Source organism: Pseudonaja textilis, chromosome 5, assembly GCF_049901715.1.
Source record: "Pseudonaja textilis isolate UNSWEBS1 chromosome 5, rPseTex1.2, whole genome shotgun sequence".
In the NCBI taxonomy this organism is placed as follows: Eukaryota; Metazoa; Chordata; class Lepidosauria; order Squamata; family Elapidae; genus Pseudonaja; species Pseudonaja textilis.
The window spans coordinates 8,093,840-8,114,053 of NC_141994.1; the positions used below are offsets into that span (position 1 = coordinate 8,093,840).

General features: G+C 38.5%; 1 protein-coding gene across 1 annotated transcript; it reads left to right on the top strand.

Annotated features, from left to right (window-relative positions):
• The first annotated feature begins 103 nt into the window (after positions 1 to 103).
• LMOD2 (leiomodin 2) lies at positions 104 to 9,952 on the top strand. Its single transcript, XM_026714077.2, has 3 exons — positions 104 to 488; positions 5,331 to 6,887; positions 9,611 to 9,952. The coding sequence occupies exons 1-3, from the start codon at positions 216 to 218 to the stop codon at positions 9,635 to 9,637; spliced, it is 1,857 nt and encodes a 618-aa protein (XP_026569862.2). The 5' UTR covers positions 104 to 215; the 3' UTR covers positions 9,638 to 9,952.
• The last annotated feature ends 10,262 nt before the right edge of the window (positions 9,953 to 20,214 follow it).

Here is a 20,214-nt window from a genome sequence, read left to right on the forward strand (position 1 = left end):
CTCAACTCTTGCTGACGTCTGATGCTTAAAACAGAGCATGCTTTCATCCTTCCGTGCATTGTCGCAACCCCCTAAGAATATTTTTAAAAGGTGCTGCACTTACTGCGGGGAGTGAACATTTGCCAACCAAAGTAGATGAAGGCGCCTTGGTTTCAGTCTCCGTGAATGCTGCATTGTAGTTTCAACTTTACATCAGCCTGATAACAGAAGGAGCCATGTCTGGCTTTGGCTACAGGCGAGGGCTTAGTAAATATGAAGACTTGGATGAAGATGAACTCCTTGCTTCTCTTACTGATGAGGAGTTGAAGGAGCTGGAGAAAGAGTTGGAGGATATTGATCCTGACCCGAGCCTTCCTGTGGGGCATAGGCAAAAAAGTCTAACAGAGAAAACTCCCACAGGAACTTTTAGCCGGGAAGCACTGATGGCCTACTGGGAAAGGGAGACTAAGAAACTTCTGGAAAAAGAGAGAATGGGGGCATGTGAACAGGTAGGAGAATAACTGCATTAATTTGGCCCCAGAAATAACTTTCATTCAGTAAAATAGTTTCCTTGCTCTGTATTTTCCATCAAACTAAAAAGCCAAAGGATCAAGAATAGAATCTTTATTAATGTGTAGAGGCTGTAGACTAATATACATTTTCTTTCTCTGGGCTATTAAATTATCATCCCAGTGAGTTCGTTACGTCAGAACTCTGCTTCTCAGGATGCTAGTTTACACTGTGAAGATCTTTTTTTAATATACAAATATTCTTCTTACTTGAAGGAACACCCAAAAACATCATCAAAGCTCAAGCTGAGAAGTACTGACATGGCCACAGTTGAACTGATTATGTATTTTTGCTAAATGTCTCTCACTCATATCTCAGGTTCAGTTACACATATAATATCAGATTCTATTTAGCCTTGTGCTGCAACAGATGTGTACTATCTCATTTCAGACTCATAGCATTTAATACGCTTTAAGGAAAACCCTTAATTCCAGCAACAGAAGCTGGTACAAAATGATGACTCAAGGGAAGATGCTAATTACTGGTTGCCTTTCATGTATTATTATATACATCGAGAGATCTGAATATTTAAGAGCCTTATTCAGATTTTCGAATCATTCATGTGATTATGAGGACCTGTGGTGATATGCATGTTAACTTCAATATGCTTCTTTCTGTTCTTTTGTACGTCATATTTTCCAGGATTTCAAGTGGTAGAAATTAAGAAAGTAGAATGCAAAAATCTGCACTTCAAATATTTGTTTCTAGCATAATGAACATATAGCAAAGTGAGGACAATGAAAATATGCTTCCTTCTTCTTTTATCATCAGAATAAATTTATTGTCTGAATAAGGCCAGGCATAAATCTCATCATAAGCATTACAAATGGTGGTAATTGAAGTTCTTTACTGATGTGTTGAAAATTGTTTCTTGATGTACCAAGTCTCTATTAACTTTCTGTCCCTCCCTTCTCCTTCCCCTTCCCCTTATCCCTCCAATTCTGTTTCCAACTCCAACGCCCCAAATCCAGAGTTATTAAAGAAACTCCATAATACAATACAAGTTTAGAAACTCAGAAAACTCAGAACAGAGAAATTTGTTAAAAGGAGCAACTTCTAACATGCTAAAAAGTATTGTAATCAAAACATGTATGCCACCCAGAGTCACTTGTTGAGATGGGCAACTATAGCAATCAAATGAATAATAAACAAAAATCGTACAAACAACTACTTCACATTTATAACAGATGATTGATGAGACACATAGCTAGCTAGCTAGATACAGTAGATAAAAGATAGAGAGAATGATAGAGAGATACATACTTCAACTTACAACCATGAATGAGTCCCGAATTATAGCTATAAATTGTTAAGTGGGTCACTATATCTCTATGCTCAATTTTACAACTTTTTTTGTGGTGGTCATTAAGTAAATGCCACAGTTGTTAAACAAATCTATTTTATCTAATAGTTATTTCTTACCATAAACCTGAAGTAAATACTGGAAACCAGCAAAAATCATGGTCACGTGACTTCAGAATACCACAGAATACCACAAAAGGGTATAAATAAATGCAGGCCAGTTGCCAACTGTGATCACATGATCACAGTGTAACCATTGGAATTCTGGAACTGCAGTCTGCTGTAATTTTGAACTGTCACTAAGTGACCAGTCATTGAGTGAGGACTACAGATAGCAGATAATGAGGAAGCAATAGAGAGAAAGAGAGAAATCGATTTTCAATTAATTAGAAAATCTACCTTTCTGCGGATTTTTTTAAACTGTGGTTCTAAGAAGAAATATGGACGTAAATTCACCTCTTCCTATTTTAGCCTCCTAAACAGAAGCCATACATTTCAAATCTCAGCCTTTAACATAAAAGAAACAAAAACACATACTGTGTTGGAAAAAACATAACGTTGTTTTTCTAGAGCAGAAAATTGGAATAAAACATACCAACCAGTAAAGAGAAAATAACATTCCTAGCAGCATGCAGATTACAGGTCTTTATTTAACTTTGAACTGATAGTCATGTTTCATTCTTATCAGAACCAGTCTGAAGGAATTTATCCTGGTGTTTGAGCCAGGGTGTTGGTATGCAATCCAAGTACTAATAGCTACTGGTCATCCTGACTTTCCAAGGGCAGAAGGAAATAACTGTAATAAGCAATAATAAACAATCATAATCCAAATAAGAAAAAAGTAATGATGAAAAGAGCAGGATTTAGAGTTATGCAATTCAACAGTATACCTAAATAGCAACAACAGTCATTATGTCTGGAACTGGGAATGTACAAGCACAGTTAATTCTAGACTTAATTTCAACCTACACTTGACACTGTTTGGCACTTCTCTGAAATTGTTCTGTGTTTCAAGTCCAATGGTTGTAATTCAACCTTCAAACTTTAAAGACAAAGCACTAACGCGGCAGGCATGGAGACTGCATGGATAATATTCTTTTACAGTTCAACAGTGTTCTACCTCTCTATCCCAACACACACACACACATGCACGCACGCACAAACACACAAACTCTGTGGGTGTCTGCCTGTGTAACAGCAAAAGGAGAACAATAACAGGTTAGGCATAATTAATGGCCTTGAGAATACTGCTGATACTCCATTTTCATCTGGAAACTTCGCATGGTTGGAAGAAAACTAATTGTAGCAGCTTGAAACAGGAATTGACAATAATGGGAGATCTAAATTCTTTGAGCTGAATTGCTGGATCCAGAATTTGGATATCAGGGGTTGTTTTTTCATGGCCTTGCTTATTAATATAGATATTTGTATTCTTCCAGGATTTCCCCCCCGCCCCTCATTTCATCTCTAGAACTGATAAAGTGAGGCTACAACTAACAGTTGGGGCAGAAAGTGATAACACTGCTTATACAATGAAGAAGGCTGGATTAGAATCCTTTTTTGGGGGTGGTGGTCGTGGGAGAGGGAATGAAATTCAAGCAAAAAAGATACTGCAAGTTTAACAAAGAAGGTATCCGAACAACATAATTAGGAAGCACTCACTGACAGCATCAACTGGTTTTTTTTCTTCACTGACATATCTCCATGTGAGATGTCAACACCGAAATTGTGCATACTGATTTTGTCCTGTTCTAATAAGTATAGAAGACAGCTAGACAGATTAGAACAGGATGAGCAACTTTTTCTGGTCCAAAGGTCTGACTTGGGACTTTGAGTGGCACGTTAAAAATCCACAAATCGGCCACATGCACAAATAGAAATAAATGTATTTACCTTGATATTTATTTACAATTAATTGTGTTCTATAAAATTCACTCTTGTTAAAAATTATAGTCTGGTAACAAAATCAACCAGAGCCAACATAATGGGTTAAAGGCCTAGACTAGAAAGTGGGAGACGGTGCAGGCTAGTCTCGTTTTAGGCACAAAGCCAGTAGGGTTACCTTGGGCCTGTCACTCTTTCTTAGCCCTAATAAGGAAGCAATGGCAAACCATTTCTGCAAAAGTTGCCAGGAAAACTACAAAGACTTCTCCATGTGGTCATCAGCTCTCAGGACTGATTTGAAAGGACCAAATAAAACCAAAAACAAAAAACAAAAAACACTGAGCTAGCTCTCTGGGGATTTTCTTTTTTTTCCCCCAACACTTTACTGGGTTTTTCCATTTATACATTATACCATTACTAATTGAACAATACTGTGACAATATATATATATACATTTATACATCCTATCCAATCTTTCAATACCTAATACCTTTCAATACTACTTCCATACCTTCATAACTATTATATACATTATGTACATTTTCTATTCTTATGTCTATTGTCAAGCCAGATATACCGTGTTTCCCACATTGCGTTGTAGTCCATGTCAGCTTTCCTTTTTCGTTCCATAGTTAATTTATCCATTTCAACGCACGCAAAGATTTTTTTAATTATTAAAACTTCGGGAGGTATGGCGTTTTTCTTCCAGTACGGTGTGTAGAAAATTCTGGCTGCTGTTATTACGTGTAATATAAGATATTTTATCTTTATATTATAGTTTCTTTTAATTATTCCTAAGAGGAATAGTTCCAGAATGAAATCAATTTTATTTTCAATTAACTCCCCTAACCACATATGAATCACTTTCCAATATTTCTTCGTTTCGGGGCATGACCACCAAGAATGAAAGAAAGTACATTGTTAATGTCTACATTTCCAGCAATTTGGTTTTAGATTTGGGTAGATCTTAGAAAATTGGTCTCTGGGGATTTTCTGTAGTGTTTACAGGGATCTTCTGCAGGATGAAATTTCAGGCTATCCCCTTTTGGATTAGAAGAAGAAACGAATTACACATTATGCTAAGTAAAACATTTTAGAAATTACTTAATTACCAATCGTTTCTTATTTTTCTCACTCAAGATCAGAAACATGGTGGACATGGTGGAAGCTAACTTTCTGTCTTTGGGGGATTTCAAAATCACCACCTGCAGCTGCTAATCCCAGGGTGCTGTTCTCTGAAAATATCCAATATCCAATTACAGGCAAATAGAGGTTAGAGTAGTACTCATTATGCTATTAATCCTCAGTAATATTGTGAACACTTTCCATTAGATGTTATGACACATAATCACAACATTCTTAAACATTCAAACATCTTCAATAAATTGTGATCAGATGCATGGAATATTTTTAAGCAAAACTGAATTTGAGAGTACTCCTTCTCAAAAATCATCACGGTGCATAATTTTTCTATAATAATTACCTGGAAAAGATCATCAGAAAAGTTCACTGGAATGAAATTTGAGGACTTTTCTAGATAAGATGTATATTTGTCATGTACTTTTGATCATAACTGAACCATAATTCCCTTGTAGGATTATAAGCAAGAAGAAGAAGAAGAAGAAGAAGGAGATGATGATGGTGATGGGTCAGAAGAAATCAAAGAAGAATATTTTACAGGAAGTAACAGTGAAATTTCTGAAGAGGCACACAATGAAGAAGATGATGAAGAAAACAAAGAGGATGAGAATGAAGAGGAAGAGAACAATGAGGAAGAGGAGGAAGAGGAGGAAGAAGATGACAGAGAAGAAGCAAGCAGTACAGATGATGAAGAGGAATCTGTTGAAGAGTGTGAAAAACTTCCAAATACTAAGAAGCAAACTTCACTCAACATTAAACTTAAAAACTACAATGAAAATGAAATCGTTACCAATGGTCACAGTGAAAAGGAAGCGGAATATTTGAACTACAGGATGGGAGCCATGCATCCCTGTGGAAATCCAACAGTGATTGAAGATGCATTAGAAAAAGTTAGGAGCAATGATACTGAAACTACTGAGGTCAATTTAAACAATATTGAAAATATCACACCGCAGATGCTAACACATTTTGCTCAGGCACTACAGAATAACACTGTAGTGAAGACTTTTAATCTGGCTAACACTCATGCTGATGACAATGTTGCAATGGCTATTGCAGGTATGCTGAAGGTGAATGAACATATTGTAAGTCTGAATCTAGATTCTAATTTTATCACAGGTAAAGGAATTCTTGCTATCATGAGGGCTTTACAGAACAACAAAGTTTTAACAGAATTACGATTCCATAACCAAAGGCACATAATGGGCAGTCAGGCTGAAATGGACATGGTTAAACTTTTAAGGGACAATTCTACTATTGTGAAACTAGGCTATCACTTTGAGCTTGCTGGCCCAAGAATGAGTATGACAAGCATTCTGACAAGAAATATGGATAAACAAAGGCAGAAACGAATGCAAGAACAGAAAGAACAACAATCCAGTTGGGATGGAGGACTCAATCCAAAGACCAAAGCATTGCAGAAGGGAACTCCTGGTTCTTCACCATATTCATCTCCTAGAAGTTCCCCTTGGTCTTCTCCAAAGATTTCTAAGAAAGTTTCCACTCCTCAAAACCAACTTTCACCTCCCAAAAGTTCACCTATGCCTTCACCAAAGATTTTAAAGAAATCCACTGCTATTAAAAACCAATCTCCATTCCCACCACAATCACCACCTCCAGCTCGAAGTGCACCACCACCACCTCCATCACCACCACCACCGCCACCACCACCACCTCCTCCTCCTCCTCCTCCTCTTCCACCACCTCCTCCTCCTCCTCCTCAAATAGTTGTAGAAAAAAAAGCACCCACCAGGAATATTGCTGAGGTTATAAAACAGCAGGAAAGCGCCAAGAGGGCTCTACAAAATAAGCAGAAGAAGAAAAAAAGCAAGAAAAACAAACAATATGACAATGCAATATTAAAAGAAATTAAAAATTCATTAAAGTCCATCCCAGACAATATATCAGAAGAAGGGTCACGTCCTTCAAGCCGACCTTCTACCCCGGTAAGATCACTCCACAGTGATCTGATGGAGGCAATTCGTGGAAGTAACATAAGGCAGCTAAGACGGGTAAGTAATCGCAATTTCAGGAGCTGATTTAGAACTGGAAGCAAGTTGGTAGATGATCATCACTTTTTTCAAAGGATAATCTATAAGGGGATAAATTCTTTATCACTTTGTTGAAAAAGAGAAAGTACTTCCTTACCTTGCCTCTGGGAATTTGTAGGAATTGAGTGCTGATAGTGAGGTCACCTTGATAGATAAGACCCCTCAAGAAGGAACTCCTTAGAAAGAGCTTCTTACTGAACAGCCTCTCAAACCCTCTCAGCTGGCATTTTTTGATATGAAACAAAATTACACTGCCCCTACAAATCATTGATTTCTCATTACTGTTCTTTCACATTTCTCCTTTGGGCTTAAAAATAACCTTTCTCTGCAAAATAAGAGGTCTATTCATTCTTGATTCCCACTTCCATCCTACTTTTTTATTTGATTCAATTTTGTTTTCTTAAAGTGAAAACAAAACTTTAACCTTAGACTGTCTACTATTGACCTCACCCCTAAGAGGTCTGTAGGGGGGCGTGCATAAGCGCACCAACATGCCTACCATCCCTGTCCTATTGTTTCTTTTTTTTTTCTTATATGTATCCATGTATTCATAGCTATGTTTTTACTTATACCTATTATCTTGTAAGCAATTGACAAAAATAAATAAATAAAAAATAAAATAAAATAGCATTTAAAGATAGGACAGTTGATTTGAGAGAAGAGAGAAATCTTAATTACAGCCAGACATTCAAGGCTCATGTAATCTTGTCATATTAAGCGGGAGGCACCCTCACTGGATTTAAAGATAGTATTCAAGATGAATTGGAAGCAAACCATTTCCCATCCCTCAGTGATGAAGATGAAATTATTTTTCTGACAACTGCTCAGTGAAAAGAAAATGCTGTTCCCCCCCCGCCCCCCGAATTGTACAAGGGAGGCATTTTGCAACTTCAAGTTGTATTTTGGTATCTTAAACTGCTAAGGAGTTGATCATTCCCCCTGTTTCATGAAGTTCTAATGATATTCATATTGTACAGTGACACGAACAAATCTAATATCTATTTGGTGGGATTCAAAATGACCTTGTGGCACATAATCAATCGATCTTTACTGAAGGACCTGAATTTCTAATATAATTAATAATCTGTAATCCTTATTGTGGTTCAAAAGCTATTTGCATTTTTGAAATTGTATAGTGGAAATCATTTTTCTTCAGACATATTTCTCTTATATTAGCAAATCACCCCACATTAGAGATGATAGAACTTGGGCTTTGTAAGAGCACTCACACAATTTATTTGGGAAAATTCCTCACACATGTATGCCTAATTGGAAAGATAATGTTAGGGCAGCAGGATGTTAAAGCAAAAAACAAAAACAAAAACCCACCTTCCTATGGGTAATCCATTTTATAAAGAGGACACTTATATATCAGTGAGAGTTCTACAAGTATAGGTATTCATGTTTAATGTGCTAAAGTAATTGATAGATATCCAGAAAGGTAATACAAAAGGAAGATCTGATTTTTATGATTGTGGCTGCTTACCCTTTTAAGGGAAATGTAATCATTAAAAAAAATCAGCTCAGAAGTCAGATATACATGATAATATTCTACCAGTTGTCCAAAATTTATTTAGCTTTGTTGTTTGCATTTGTACAGAAAAGCAACAACGTGTACCTGAAAAAGTAAGAATTCATCATATTATCCAAATATTCATTGGAATTAAGTATACATGCTCCAAGAACTGCTTAATTTAGCAGAAAGAGTGAACAAATTCTTTTGTAGCCTGAAGTCACTATTTTTCATCACAACAGAAATAAATATTTATTTATAAAAATTACTTATTTATAAAATGTATTGCCTGCCCAGCTTATCATAAGGTAGATACTATTTATTTATTTATCAAAAATACTTAGGGAAAAAGGAAGGAAAGGAAAAAGAAGTATAAGAAAAGAAAAGGCTACAAACAATGGAAGAGTATATTTTAAAAACTATATATAACAATGATTCAATTTTACATATTAGAATATTTTGTATTCTTAAAACTTTAAATCAGTTTTAAAAAATTATCTTGGCTATTGAGCACTGGAGGAGTGTAGCTGATGATCTGGTGTGAGGGCAGATATGTATGCATGTATGTATGTTTGTATGCATGCATGCATGCAAGCATGTATGTATGTTTGTTTCAGGAGGGATTCTAAGTACAAAAATCCTTTCAACTTCAAGCACTTATTTTGACTTTAAGTTTCCATGGGAAAAATGAACCCCAGTCTGAAGAAGGAAGTTGAAATGTATAAAATGCTCATTTCATTTGTTCAATGCTTCAATGCCCTTCGTAGATTAGCCAAGCCACACTCACTGTAGACGCTGTGGCCCAACATTTTGGAAAGCATAAAGAGAAATAGAATTATGTTATTCAGAGTGACAGAGCTACCGTGATTTTTGCAGATCATAAAGGCCATTCTGTTCTAATAGTACAGGGGGCTCCAAACTTTGCAACTTTAAGACTTGCAGAGTTCAAGTCCTAGAATTCCTCAACCAGCCCTGCTGGTTGAGAAATTCGGGGTGTTTTACATCCTTGCCATCAAACCCAATGCATATCTAAAACATCTATATGTCTTTACTATTACAATGCACAGTACAATAGGACATTGAAACCTGTGGAGGTTTTCTCTACTTAGATGATTTATTCTTTTAATTCTAGTTCATGTTCCTAATTTAAGCAAAACATCTTTCTTTTTAGGTGGAAATCCCAGAAGCTCTGCGGTAAGAGTCAACCAACCCAATGAAATGAAGATTTGTACAAATTCTCAAAGAGAGGTATTCATTCAATCATTCTACATTGATAAAATGGGCTGATGTAAACAGCTTCAAAGTACATTCTTAGATTTGAGATATAAATAAAAAGTGCCTATGAAACTTCAAGCAATAATTTGAAGAATTCAACAGTGTTTTTGTAAATATGGAGAGTACTTTTTTAATTTAATAAGATTTCTCAGAAGAAATAGTTTATGTAGTTATTTATGTTGGTATTAAGTAGCCTTTCATGGAACATGTCCTTTCTATTAAAAAAGCACCTGTACAATTCTCTGTGTTTCTTTGCCTGCATCATACATTTGCAATAAATGTGTTTTGAGTTTCCAAGTGGAAAAAAAAACAAGTATTTGTCTTGGTTGTTGTGAAAAATATTATATGAGTTAAGGTGTACTAAGCGATAGTCTGAGAAGAATCTTTCTATGCTGAAGATTTTGTGAAGATTTGTGTGCTGTTATGATCATGACATGAAAAAGTCTAGAAATACTTGGTGCCTTGCTCTGTGCGCAGGGTTGCAGGTGTAAACAACAGCTATAAAATTCAAGAACTGGTTTCCCCAGTCAAGTGGAGCCTTGTTTATAGTCTGTCATATCAGAACACATTTCATAAAAAGAAGAATTTCATTTCACAAGAGGGATTAACAAGATCGATGATTGGACATTGCAGATATCTAGTGAATGAAACATCCCAGTGATCTTCGTGATGAAACATCCCAGTGATCTTCGTGAAGGCGGTGCTAGATAAAATTGCACTAGCCAAGTTAATTTTACCAGTTTTCTATTTCTCTTTGACCTAGAGAGAATTATGAGGTTTAGTGGCCTTTCATATCACTGTCTCTTCTGGGCTGCCTATGAGGATTGCATATGAGATATACTGCTTGCAATGGTTCTCCTTGGTCTGATCATTATGACATGTTTGGCAGGGTTTGGCAGCTTCTCCCCTCCAGGTTAATATTTACATGAAGTCCTTGGCAAAGAACATCCATCAAGATGAGGTGAGTATCCAGTATACCCATTGGATGTATGCCAGTAATATCAGGTTATACTGTGCAGGTCCACTCTAGGAGACATGAACAGAAGACTGTGAGAACCTGGATGGGTGAGGCTTACAGCAAGATTTTGATTATAGGAATCATTGGATCACAGTAGAATTCCATCTTTGATAGATTGGCCCCCATGCAGAGCAGGTTATCTTGGACTCACAGTTTAGAACAGAGCTCTCCAAACTTTGTAACTTTAAGACTTGTGGACTTCAACTCCCAGAATTCTCCCACAAGCTATGCTATGCTGGCTGGACAATTCTGGGAGTTGAAGTCCACAAGTCTTAAAATTGCCAAGTTTGGGGACCCCTGGCTTTGAAGATCAAGTGGAGCCATGCCCAGAATGGAGCTTGATCTGCTCAGAGTCATTTTTGTTTGGAGATGCATATAAACCTTGGTGAGAAACCAAGTATATAATACACAATCTATCAAACCAATGTAACTATAGCTATACAGTACTGCATCATAAAGACCTTGAAGAAGAAATAATATTATACCCAACAAATAAACCATGTTTACTAAATGCCCGATTCTTTTAACCACTTTGGAAGGCTGCCAAAGATGATTGATGGTGATGATGATATTACATTTCTATGCTGCCCAACTCTCAATTATCATAATCCAACTAAGGCAGGTCAAGAAATAGATATTGGAGATGAATTGGCTATCAATTAAATAATACATACATGGTGGAAGACCATAGTTAAGCAGTCATCACTAAAAACATGTAATAAAAAACAATTCAAAGCATGCTTGCTATTGAAAACATTGATGTTCAATGCCAAAGCCACATGTCCAAATTGCAGAAGCTAGCAAACGATCCTCTCCTTGAACACTTTGTGAAACTTCCATTAATATCAGTTTTTCAAGACTATGGGTCCTTGGGTTTACAACTGTTCATTTGGTAGCCACTCAAAGTTACAATGCTGCAGAACAAGGGGGACTTAACAACCAGTTCTCAGACTCTCCAGTGTGTTGTGGTTTGCTGGCAGCCTGTGCAGACGGCAGCAGAATCAGATAGTGGGGAAGAACAGGGACCAGGCCAGGAATATGGGGAGGACTCAGAGGAGGGTCTTGCATCTGATGATGAGACTCTGGAGCCTCCGGAGTCTGGCAACAGCAAGGCAGAGGAACAAGGGGAGCCTGTTCCCAGTGAGTTTATGCACAGAGCTGCTAGAAGGCAACAGCAGCTGAGACAAAAGAGGTGACTCGGGAGTAAGGCTTGGAGGTAATTGCCCCTCCCCTAAGGTATAAAGGAGGTGCAAAGGTAGAGAAACCTTTGCAAGAAACAAAGTCGTTTGCTCTGTTCGGATTAAACCTTGAAGCTCGGTGTGGACTTTGTACTTTGGTTGGGTTTTATCAGTTAATTTGGCACTTTAGTTGTTGGCAGCAATTCAAAGGAGAGAAAGGTGGGTGCTGTTTGGGACTCCTTCTGGGTTGGGAATGAACATAATCCCCAGTGTTGAAATAAAACAAGAGTTATGTTGACTAAGCGTGTGCTTAATTACGGTCTCAGGAAGCCTTGGTCAGAACATAGTGTAGCTGTGGTCATGTGATCATGATCTGGGTGCTCTGGAGCCCGGCTTGTGATTATGACATAGCAAGTCACATGACCTCCATTTAGGATCTGGTCTGCTGCCTTCCCACAAGCAAAGTCAATGAGGAAGCCAGAAGGAAAGGTTAGGGTTAGTTGTTTCTGTAAGTTGTTCCTACTGCTTCCCCACCGCCCCCCAAGAGCCTCGCTATGAAGTACAAGAATGCAGGGATATGACACTCTATACTATAGAACCTCTCTGTTCATTTGTTCAGCCTGCAGCACTCCCTCACCTGCCCAAAACTCTTCTCACCAGCTGCTTGACTCCAGTCACAGGAGATTCTCTCTTCATGACCAGCACCATCTTTGAAGTATGATGGCAACTGGGAATGCCATTGTTAAGCAATGCAGTCATATGCCATCATGCTTTTAAGACTGCATTGCTTACTGACAGAAATGGCAATCTCAATTGCTATAATAACGTGAGGAAAATCTCTAGATTGAATTCTTTTGTTTGTTTTAATCTCCAGGAGAGGTGGGGGAAAAAAGCATGTAACTATGTGTATACCAGGCAATTATAGAAAAACTAATTTGGGAATGCATAGAGCCATGTTGGCGAACCTATGGCACGCTTGCTGGAAGTGGCACGCTGAGCCAATTCTGATGGCAGGCGAGAGCTTGCCTGGAAGAGTCCCACTGCGCATGCGCCGCCACCGTCTGACAGCTGATTGTTGAGTATCTGGCAAGCATGTGCGGGGGGGCCCCCAGGGTTGCGTGGGAGACATGCGGTGCATGGGGTGGTCACGCACGCACGCGCAAATGGATGGCGCGTGGGGGTGATTGCACGTACATGCACAGGGGGGCAGGATGCATTGCCTTCTGGGTGCTGGCACACAAGTGCGAGAGCACAAGCGCGTGCACAATTATCAGCACGGGAACCGAAAAAGGTTAGCTACTACTGGCAAAATACGTGCTTTTACTGTACTTTTTTGTGATCAATAGTTTGGAAACAAATGAGGTTGGAGGAAACATTTCAGAGGTGGTTCTGCTGCCTCTTATTATTCTTTGAGTCATTCCTGTCATTAGGAGAAAATTATAAGAAGAGTATTTGCAAATTCAGTAAAAGTACCTCCATCTCCTTTTCTTTCCATATTTGTAGCCTATAAAGGTACAACAAAAAGTTGCCCTCCTCTGCCCTCAAACACACAGAAAATTTACAAAAATTCAGCATGATTTGTTAGAAAGAACATAAAATGCGTGCCGGTAGCCTACAATTAGAAGGTTTAGCACACAGAAAGCGTTTCGGTTTTTAAAGGTAAGAACTTCTAAAGAGTACAGTATTGCAATACACTTCCATGTTTCCTTTCATTCTTCTATCCATCCAATGCAGATGCTTATCTAGATTGCATTATTGATACAGGATTAAGCAAAAAAGAGTAGCAGCATCAGCTTGATCCTACATTATTTATACATTTAAGTCCAAGTGTATTCAGAGGAATTTACTGCTCACCATAGTGGATCAATGCAATACAGGTAGCACACTCACTTACTGATTACTTGTCCAGTGATTGTACATAGATAGCACTGAAAATAGAGATTTATGGCTGGCTCTTGAAATTGTAACTGTCATAGCATCCCCCCCCGTCACATTCTTGTTAACTGATTCATAGTCCTACGGTCACATGACCACCATTTGCAACCTTCATAGCAGCTTCCAACAAGCAACGTGAATGGTTAAGCCAGCAGGAAATTGCAAATCAGTCATATGGTATCATGCTTAACAAGCACACTGCTTAGTGATGGAGTTACTAGCTCCTACTGCAGTCGCTTGGTGCAAGATCGGGGCTTTAGGGTGGATGAGGAAAAATCTCCCACTTGAAAGCATTCAGGACTTCTCGAGTGCCGTAGTTCGGCCATTTTTAAACTTAATGCACCATTGGTGCACTCCACCTTCAGTGATGATGTTGTCCCCGTACACTTCACACAGTTGCTGAAAAATTTCAATTGGTTTATGGTTTTTTGCCAACAGAAACCTTATCAATGATCGCACCTCACAACTCACGGGATTTTCAATTGCAGCACACATTTCAAATGTTTGCTGTGAAATAACGGGCAACGATACGAACCTCCCACTAGCACGACTAGATGCAAACTGAGAAGCGGACGCACAGACCAAAGATGGCCACACTAGCTCTGCCCCTTCTTGCTACAGATGAAAACATAATCTATTTTGTGGATAGCCCTAGTATAACAATTTGTTCAATGACAGTTCAAATTGACAGCAGCACTTTAAAAACTGATTAAAGACCAACCCTCACACTTAATAGTGATTTTTGCAGCATCCCTGTGGTCACACATCAAAATTCAGGTAATTCAGCTGCAACGTCCTCCAGTCATGGGATCACCATTTGCAACCTTCCCAGGGGGCTTCCAACATGCAAAATCAATGGGGGAAGCCAGATTTACGTACCAACTATGTGATTCAATTAAGGACATGGTGATTTGCATAATAACTATGGGGGAAAGGGCCATAAAATTGGATACAACTCAATGACTGCATTGTTTAGCAATAGAATTTCTGGTCCCAATTTTGGTTTAAATTGACCACACCTATGACCAAATCTACCTCTCAATTGGGCCAACATATTCTTCATTAGATAGACTATTGGTTTTGACTCATGAATATGAGATGGACTCATGAATATGTGATTCATGAATATGAGATTGAATAAATATTTATATTTACTTTTGGTTGCTAATACTGTGTGGTGGGAAAATGTGAGATAGGGTGCAGAGTGAAGATCTCTCAGCTGCTGTTCCAGTTGCATTTTCATTTGGACTCGGAGCTTGGGGCCATCCTAAGGTCAGACGTATTTGACAGTTCAAGACCCTTTGTTGTTCTGCTGGCCACTTTTTCACTCATACACACAGAGGAACTTTCCAGATGGATAAAGGCACTACCGGTATATCATTAGGGCTATAATGAAGTATAATTCATTCCCCCCACCTCTTCTTTCCAATGATGTAAAATAGATAGCGCAAAATTAGAACCTTGGCGAGAGTAGAATAAAGCTGAAAGGTCGTATCTGAAGCGCTGTCCTTGTGTTTCTTGGAAGAACTCCTAGCCTCTAAAATGACAGCACAGCTGTTCATAGAAAATTGTGCACTAAGATGGCTAAATTCTGTATCTAGTTCTTGGACTATGCAGTGCTGCTAGTTGTCATACTTGTGGCAATGATCAAATAACAGCTGCTGTGACAACCTGGCTATAGTTCAAGCACACTCTGGCAGAGATTCAAATTGGTTCCATGATTAATAAAGGTTATAATGGAGGCCTTATGTTCCTTTTTTTGCTCACCACTTTGGATAAAATCTTATACCCATTTTTTTTGGTCTAATGGCAGATAAATTCCAACAAACAAGTTCTGCAAAATTTTATGAACAATCAGTTACATGAATATTGCACAGATATATCAAATATAATTCATTCCAGGTAGTTTAAATAAGTGGTCAAAACTCAGTAGTGGGCAAAATAAATAAATAAATAAAAAGGAACAAGAGTCTATTGGGGCAGGGGTCCCCAACCACTGGGCCCCGGACTGGGACCGGTCCGTGGACCATTTTGTACTGGGCTGCAAAGAATGAATAATCAGGATTAAAATATATATAAAAATATGTTTTTGCTTCCGGGTGTCTTATTTTGAAAGACAACCACTTCCGCCCTCGCCTAACTTCTGCGCTTGACTCTTTGGCGCGTATTTATCCTGCATCAGCAATGCAAGCTAGCCCTCGCAAAATGAGCCAGAAACAGAGTTCACTGGAGAGATTTTTTGGAAAGGGTAAGTTACGGATTCATCGCTTATTTATTTACTGTTATTGGCCCCTACCCGGTCCTTGAAAAAGTGTTTCTGCATGAAACTGGTCCCTGGTACAAAAAAGGTTGGGGACCACTGTATTGGGGGACTCAAGAAAGGGGATTTTGTTTTAAATTGTTTTCTTCTTGTTTTCTTCTGAAAATATCAATATTTTTTTATAAATGCAGTTCTTTCACAGTTGTACAATTCAGCGTTTTTTGAAAATTTCATGGGCTCTTGATCTGCAGCCAGAAAGCCTCATTAAGGAAGGCAATGTTGTTGGAATCTACAAAGCAAATTGATCAAAAACAATAGATTTTATACAACCTTGAACCACCCAGGTGGCTATCTTTGAAAATCGAAGTTTAGATTGCCCTTAGATCTGATTCAGGTGGGAATTTCAATCAGACCAACAGTGGTTACTCAGCTCTTATAAACTAATTCTTGGCAAAATTATGCATTTGTAGAATAGATGGGAAGAATTAATATAAAATTATTGTAGTATCTCTTTGGGGGTGATGTTCTTGTGTGTACATGGGATAGCAGGTATATATTATAAACAAGACCGTAAGATTAAACAAGGCTGCAGAAAAAGATGGAAAACATAGGACTCTGGCTAAGTCAAGGAATTGCCCTAAAAAAGTTGGTAACTTGTAATTGTTGGTCAAGTCTGCCTCCTCCTTAATTGAAATTGCATTTTGGCGGGGTTATGCTTATAGGAAGGAGCTGGGCCCATTGATGTGAGATGAGATCTGTGCTGAAAGTTAGACATTCCTCAGAATAAATCATTCTTTGACTGCAGACTTCCAGAGAAGGGCATAACTTGGATGAATCATTTAAAATGTCTCTGCATAAACTTTAAAGCATGGTGCTCGCCGCTGGAGTGCCCCCGATCCAGCCGGATTTGGGGGCTAATAGTTACCCCGTAGAGGTAACTGAAGACAGGGGAGATCCGGCAGGGGTCCGGGAGAATCGCAACCCCCGTCCTCAGCTGGCTTAACTCCCTCTTCCGAAAGCGGCGGAGCGGCGGTCAGCAATGGTCGCCACAAAGAAGCTTTCATCTGGATAAGAAAGTGCAGGAGAAAGTTAGGAAGTGAAAGTTTTTGGCTGACCGGGATAATAAGTAACATTTAAATACCCTGGAATTTGGTATATAAAGTGGTATATAAAATGGTATATGAAGTGAGCATGAATTTGATTTATGTCTGTAGAAAAGATGTAACCCGGGACTAAGCCGCTTTCCAAAAAGAAGTTTTACGTTTTCATGTTTTGTGTTTTGTTTGTGTATGTTTGTTTACTGAAAACTAATAAATTTTTTATTAAAAAAAAAAAACTTTAAAGCACGGTTAGATGAAACCAAATGTAAGAAAGTATGGCTTTTAACTGGTTCTTGGTTCTCAAGCAGAAAAACCTAACTGACCCAGCAATAAAAATGGAGTGTTACAGCACAAAATAATGCTTATTCTGAAGTGAGTCCCACACTGAGGGCTAATCTCCTTCTCTGGTTTGCCTAAGAACAAAAAGCAAAACAAAACCTGACCCAGGACTGTGTTGTAGTGCTGTAATCCAAAGCACAACCATTGGGTCAACAGCACATGCAGATAAAAAGGGGCAGGCTTTGATTATAATGCTCTAGCTACCATCTTGTTATTTTCTCTCTCACACACACACATAACCAGTTTTACCTAACACAACCATAATTTAGCCAAACTGGTATAGTGGCTATTTACTAACATAATCATAAACTTGGGCAGTTTAGTATTAAATGCTGGAGAATTCAGGAAACAGTAAATTCTAATCCACATTAGGAATGAAAGCCAGCTAGTTGACTTTGGGCCTGTCACTCTCTCTCAGTCCAACTCAATCTCACATGGTTGCTGTAGTAGAGAAAATAGGAGGAGGAAGGAGTATTAGATAAGTTCACCACCCTGAGTTACTTATAAAGTAATAAAGGTGAGATAAAAATCAAAATATTAAAATTAGTCCTAGCGATTTCATGAACATGACTGTACAATTTTCTGGGTGACAACAAAAATAGTTTATGCTGTTGAATGTAAGTCTATGTGTTTTCTATTTTTTTGGTTCAAACTACACACCTAAGGTTTCCATCTGTTCTAATCAGGCACAGCTTAGCTTCCAAGCCCAGAAAAGCTCAGCCCTGAACAATTTTGCAAAATAACCTCAGACAAACTCACAAAGACTGCCAAGCATTTTCTTCTTCTGCATAAATGCATCTTGCCCTTCTGTCTGCTCTGCCAAACTTCTGGGAAATCACTTGAGCAGTTGATGGATTGCAGGATATGAGTGAACTATAGCCGAGCCAGACAGCAGATAAGGTTAGGTTGTCATCAGCTGCCCAGGATTAAAAGTTGGTATCTCTCTTTGGAGAAGCCCGCAGGGAACATTAAATGATGGTCACATCAATCCCTCTAGTAAATCAGTGTCACTGAATCCTCTACATCTGAGCTACTCTCTCGCTGGTAGTGGGCATTATTATCCTGGCTTTCCTGCCCAGACAGACAATCTGTTGCTGCAGAGAGTGAGAATAGCAGACTTGGGTTACAGCAGAGACCTGGCAAGATAAGGAGGAATAGCACGTGTCATAGCCCTAGAATTTATAATAGAAAAGCTTAGGTTAAAATATTTTTAAAAATTATCCAGTAAGTTGTTTTTAGTTGACACACACCAAAATATTAAATGCAGTTTCCTTTTTACCAAACTACCTGGATGTTTATATGCTATAAATAACCCCATATAGATTTATGCATTCTTATACTTAACATGATGTCATGAAAAACAAAAATTGTCACTATTGTTAGAGGAGAACTGCAATTTTTAGATTAATCTGTCAAATCACTTTGCTCTTTTGTAAGATTTGGAAGAGATGAACATTACGGACCAAAATATTTGATAAATAGTCAAAAACATCCTTGAATCTGCTACATCTATAGCACTACCACTTGATACAGAAAAAATATCTGATGAAACTATTGATTTAATGACAGACAGTGAAGAATATAAGAAGTTTCACTAATAAATTGGAGTATGTTGAACTTTGCGAGACCATGAGAAAACATATCCAAAAAGAAATGTGTCAGTTTAATATGGAGTTTGTGAAGAGGGCAGTTGAAGAAAACAAAGGGATTAATAGAGCAAAGTACAAGCTTATAAATACAAGAAAGAATGGTTTTGTATTAAAACATGAAAATGGCTGAGCTATACAAAGATCAAGATCACTCAAAAGTAACAACACCCACAAAAGAGGAAATGCCAGATATTCTAGTGGAGGAAGTATCAAGTGCCATAAAATCAGAGGTAGGATTCAAATTTTTAAACAACAGGTTCCATGGGTGTGGCTTAATTTGTGGGTGTGGCTTGATGATCATGTGACTGAGTAGGCATAGCTTAGTGGTAACGTGACTGGGTGGGCATGGCTTGGTGTTCACATGACCAGCTGGGTACGGCTTGGTGGTCATGTGACTGGCAAATCAAATGCAAGTGGTCCTCGCTTAATGGCCGGTTGATTAGCAAGTGTTTTAATTTATGACCGACCTCCCCAGAGGTACTTGACCTGCTTTTGGAGTTTTGACTAGACCATCTACGAGATCCCTTGCAGGCCAGCCTTAGATTGCTGTGCTGTTTCAAAGTCTTCTGAAGCCAGGGTTTGTGTCCTTCCTTCCTTTTCCTCTCCCTCCTTCTCTCCCTCCATGTATCTATCTATCCATATATCTCATTCAATTTCTCCCTTTTTCTTTCTGTCCCTTCCTTCCATCCCTGTCTATCCATTTTCTTCCTCTTTTCCTTTTTCCCTTTCTTCTCTTCCTTCTTTCTCTCCCTCCCACCATATTCGAATCACTTCCTCCTCCCTTTCTTTCCCTTTTTCTTTCTGTCCCTTCCTTCCATCCCTTCTTTCTCTATCCCTTTTCTTCCTCTCCCTTTTTCTTTCCTTTGTTCCTTCTCTCTCTCTCTCTTCCCACCCCTTTTTCTCTTTCCCTCTCTCTGTATCCCTTCCTAACCCATCTACCTATTTTCTGCCCAGGCAGGCCTGGCCTAATCTATCAAAGGCCTGGGCTAATCCTGCATGTCGCCCACTCTCCCTTCACCAG

Excerpts from the sequence above, each read along its gene's own strand:
- LMOD2 (XM_026714077.2), top strand. The coding sequence starts at position 216 with ATGTCTGGCTTTGGCTACAGGCGAGGGCTTAGTAAATATGAAGACTTG. Across the intron at positions 489-5,330 it reads GAATGGGGGCATGTGAACAG|GATTATAAGCAAGAAGAAGA; the intron begins GTAGGAGAATAA and ends ATTCCCTTGTAG. Across the intron at positions 6,888-9,610 it reads ACATAAGGCAGCTAAGACGG|GTGGAAATCCCAGAAGCTCT; the intron begins GTAAGTAATCGC and ends CTTTCTTTTTAG.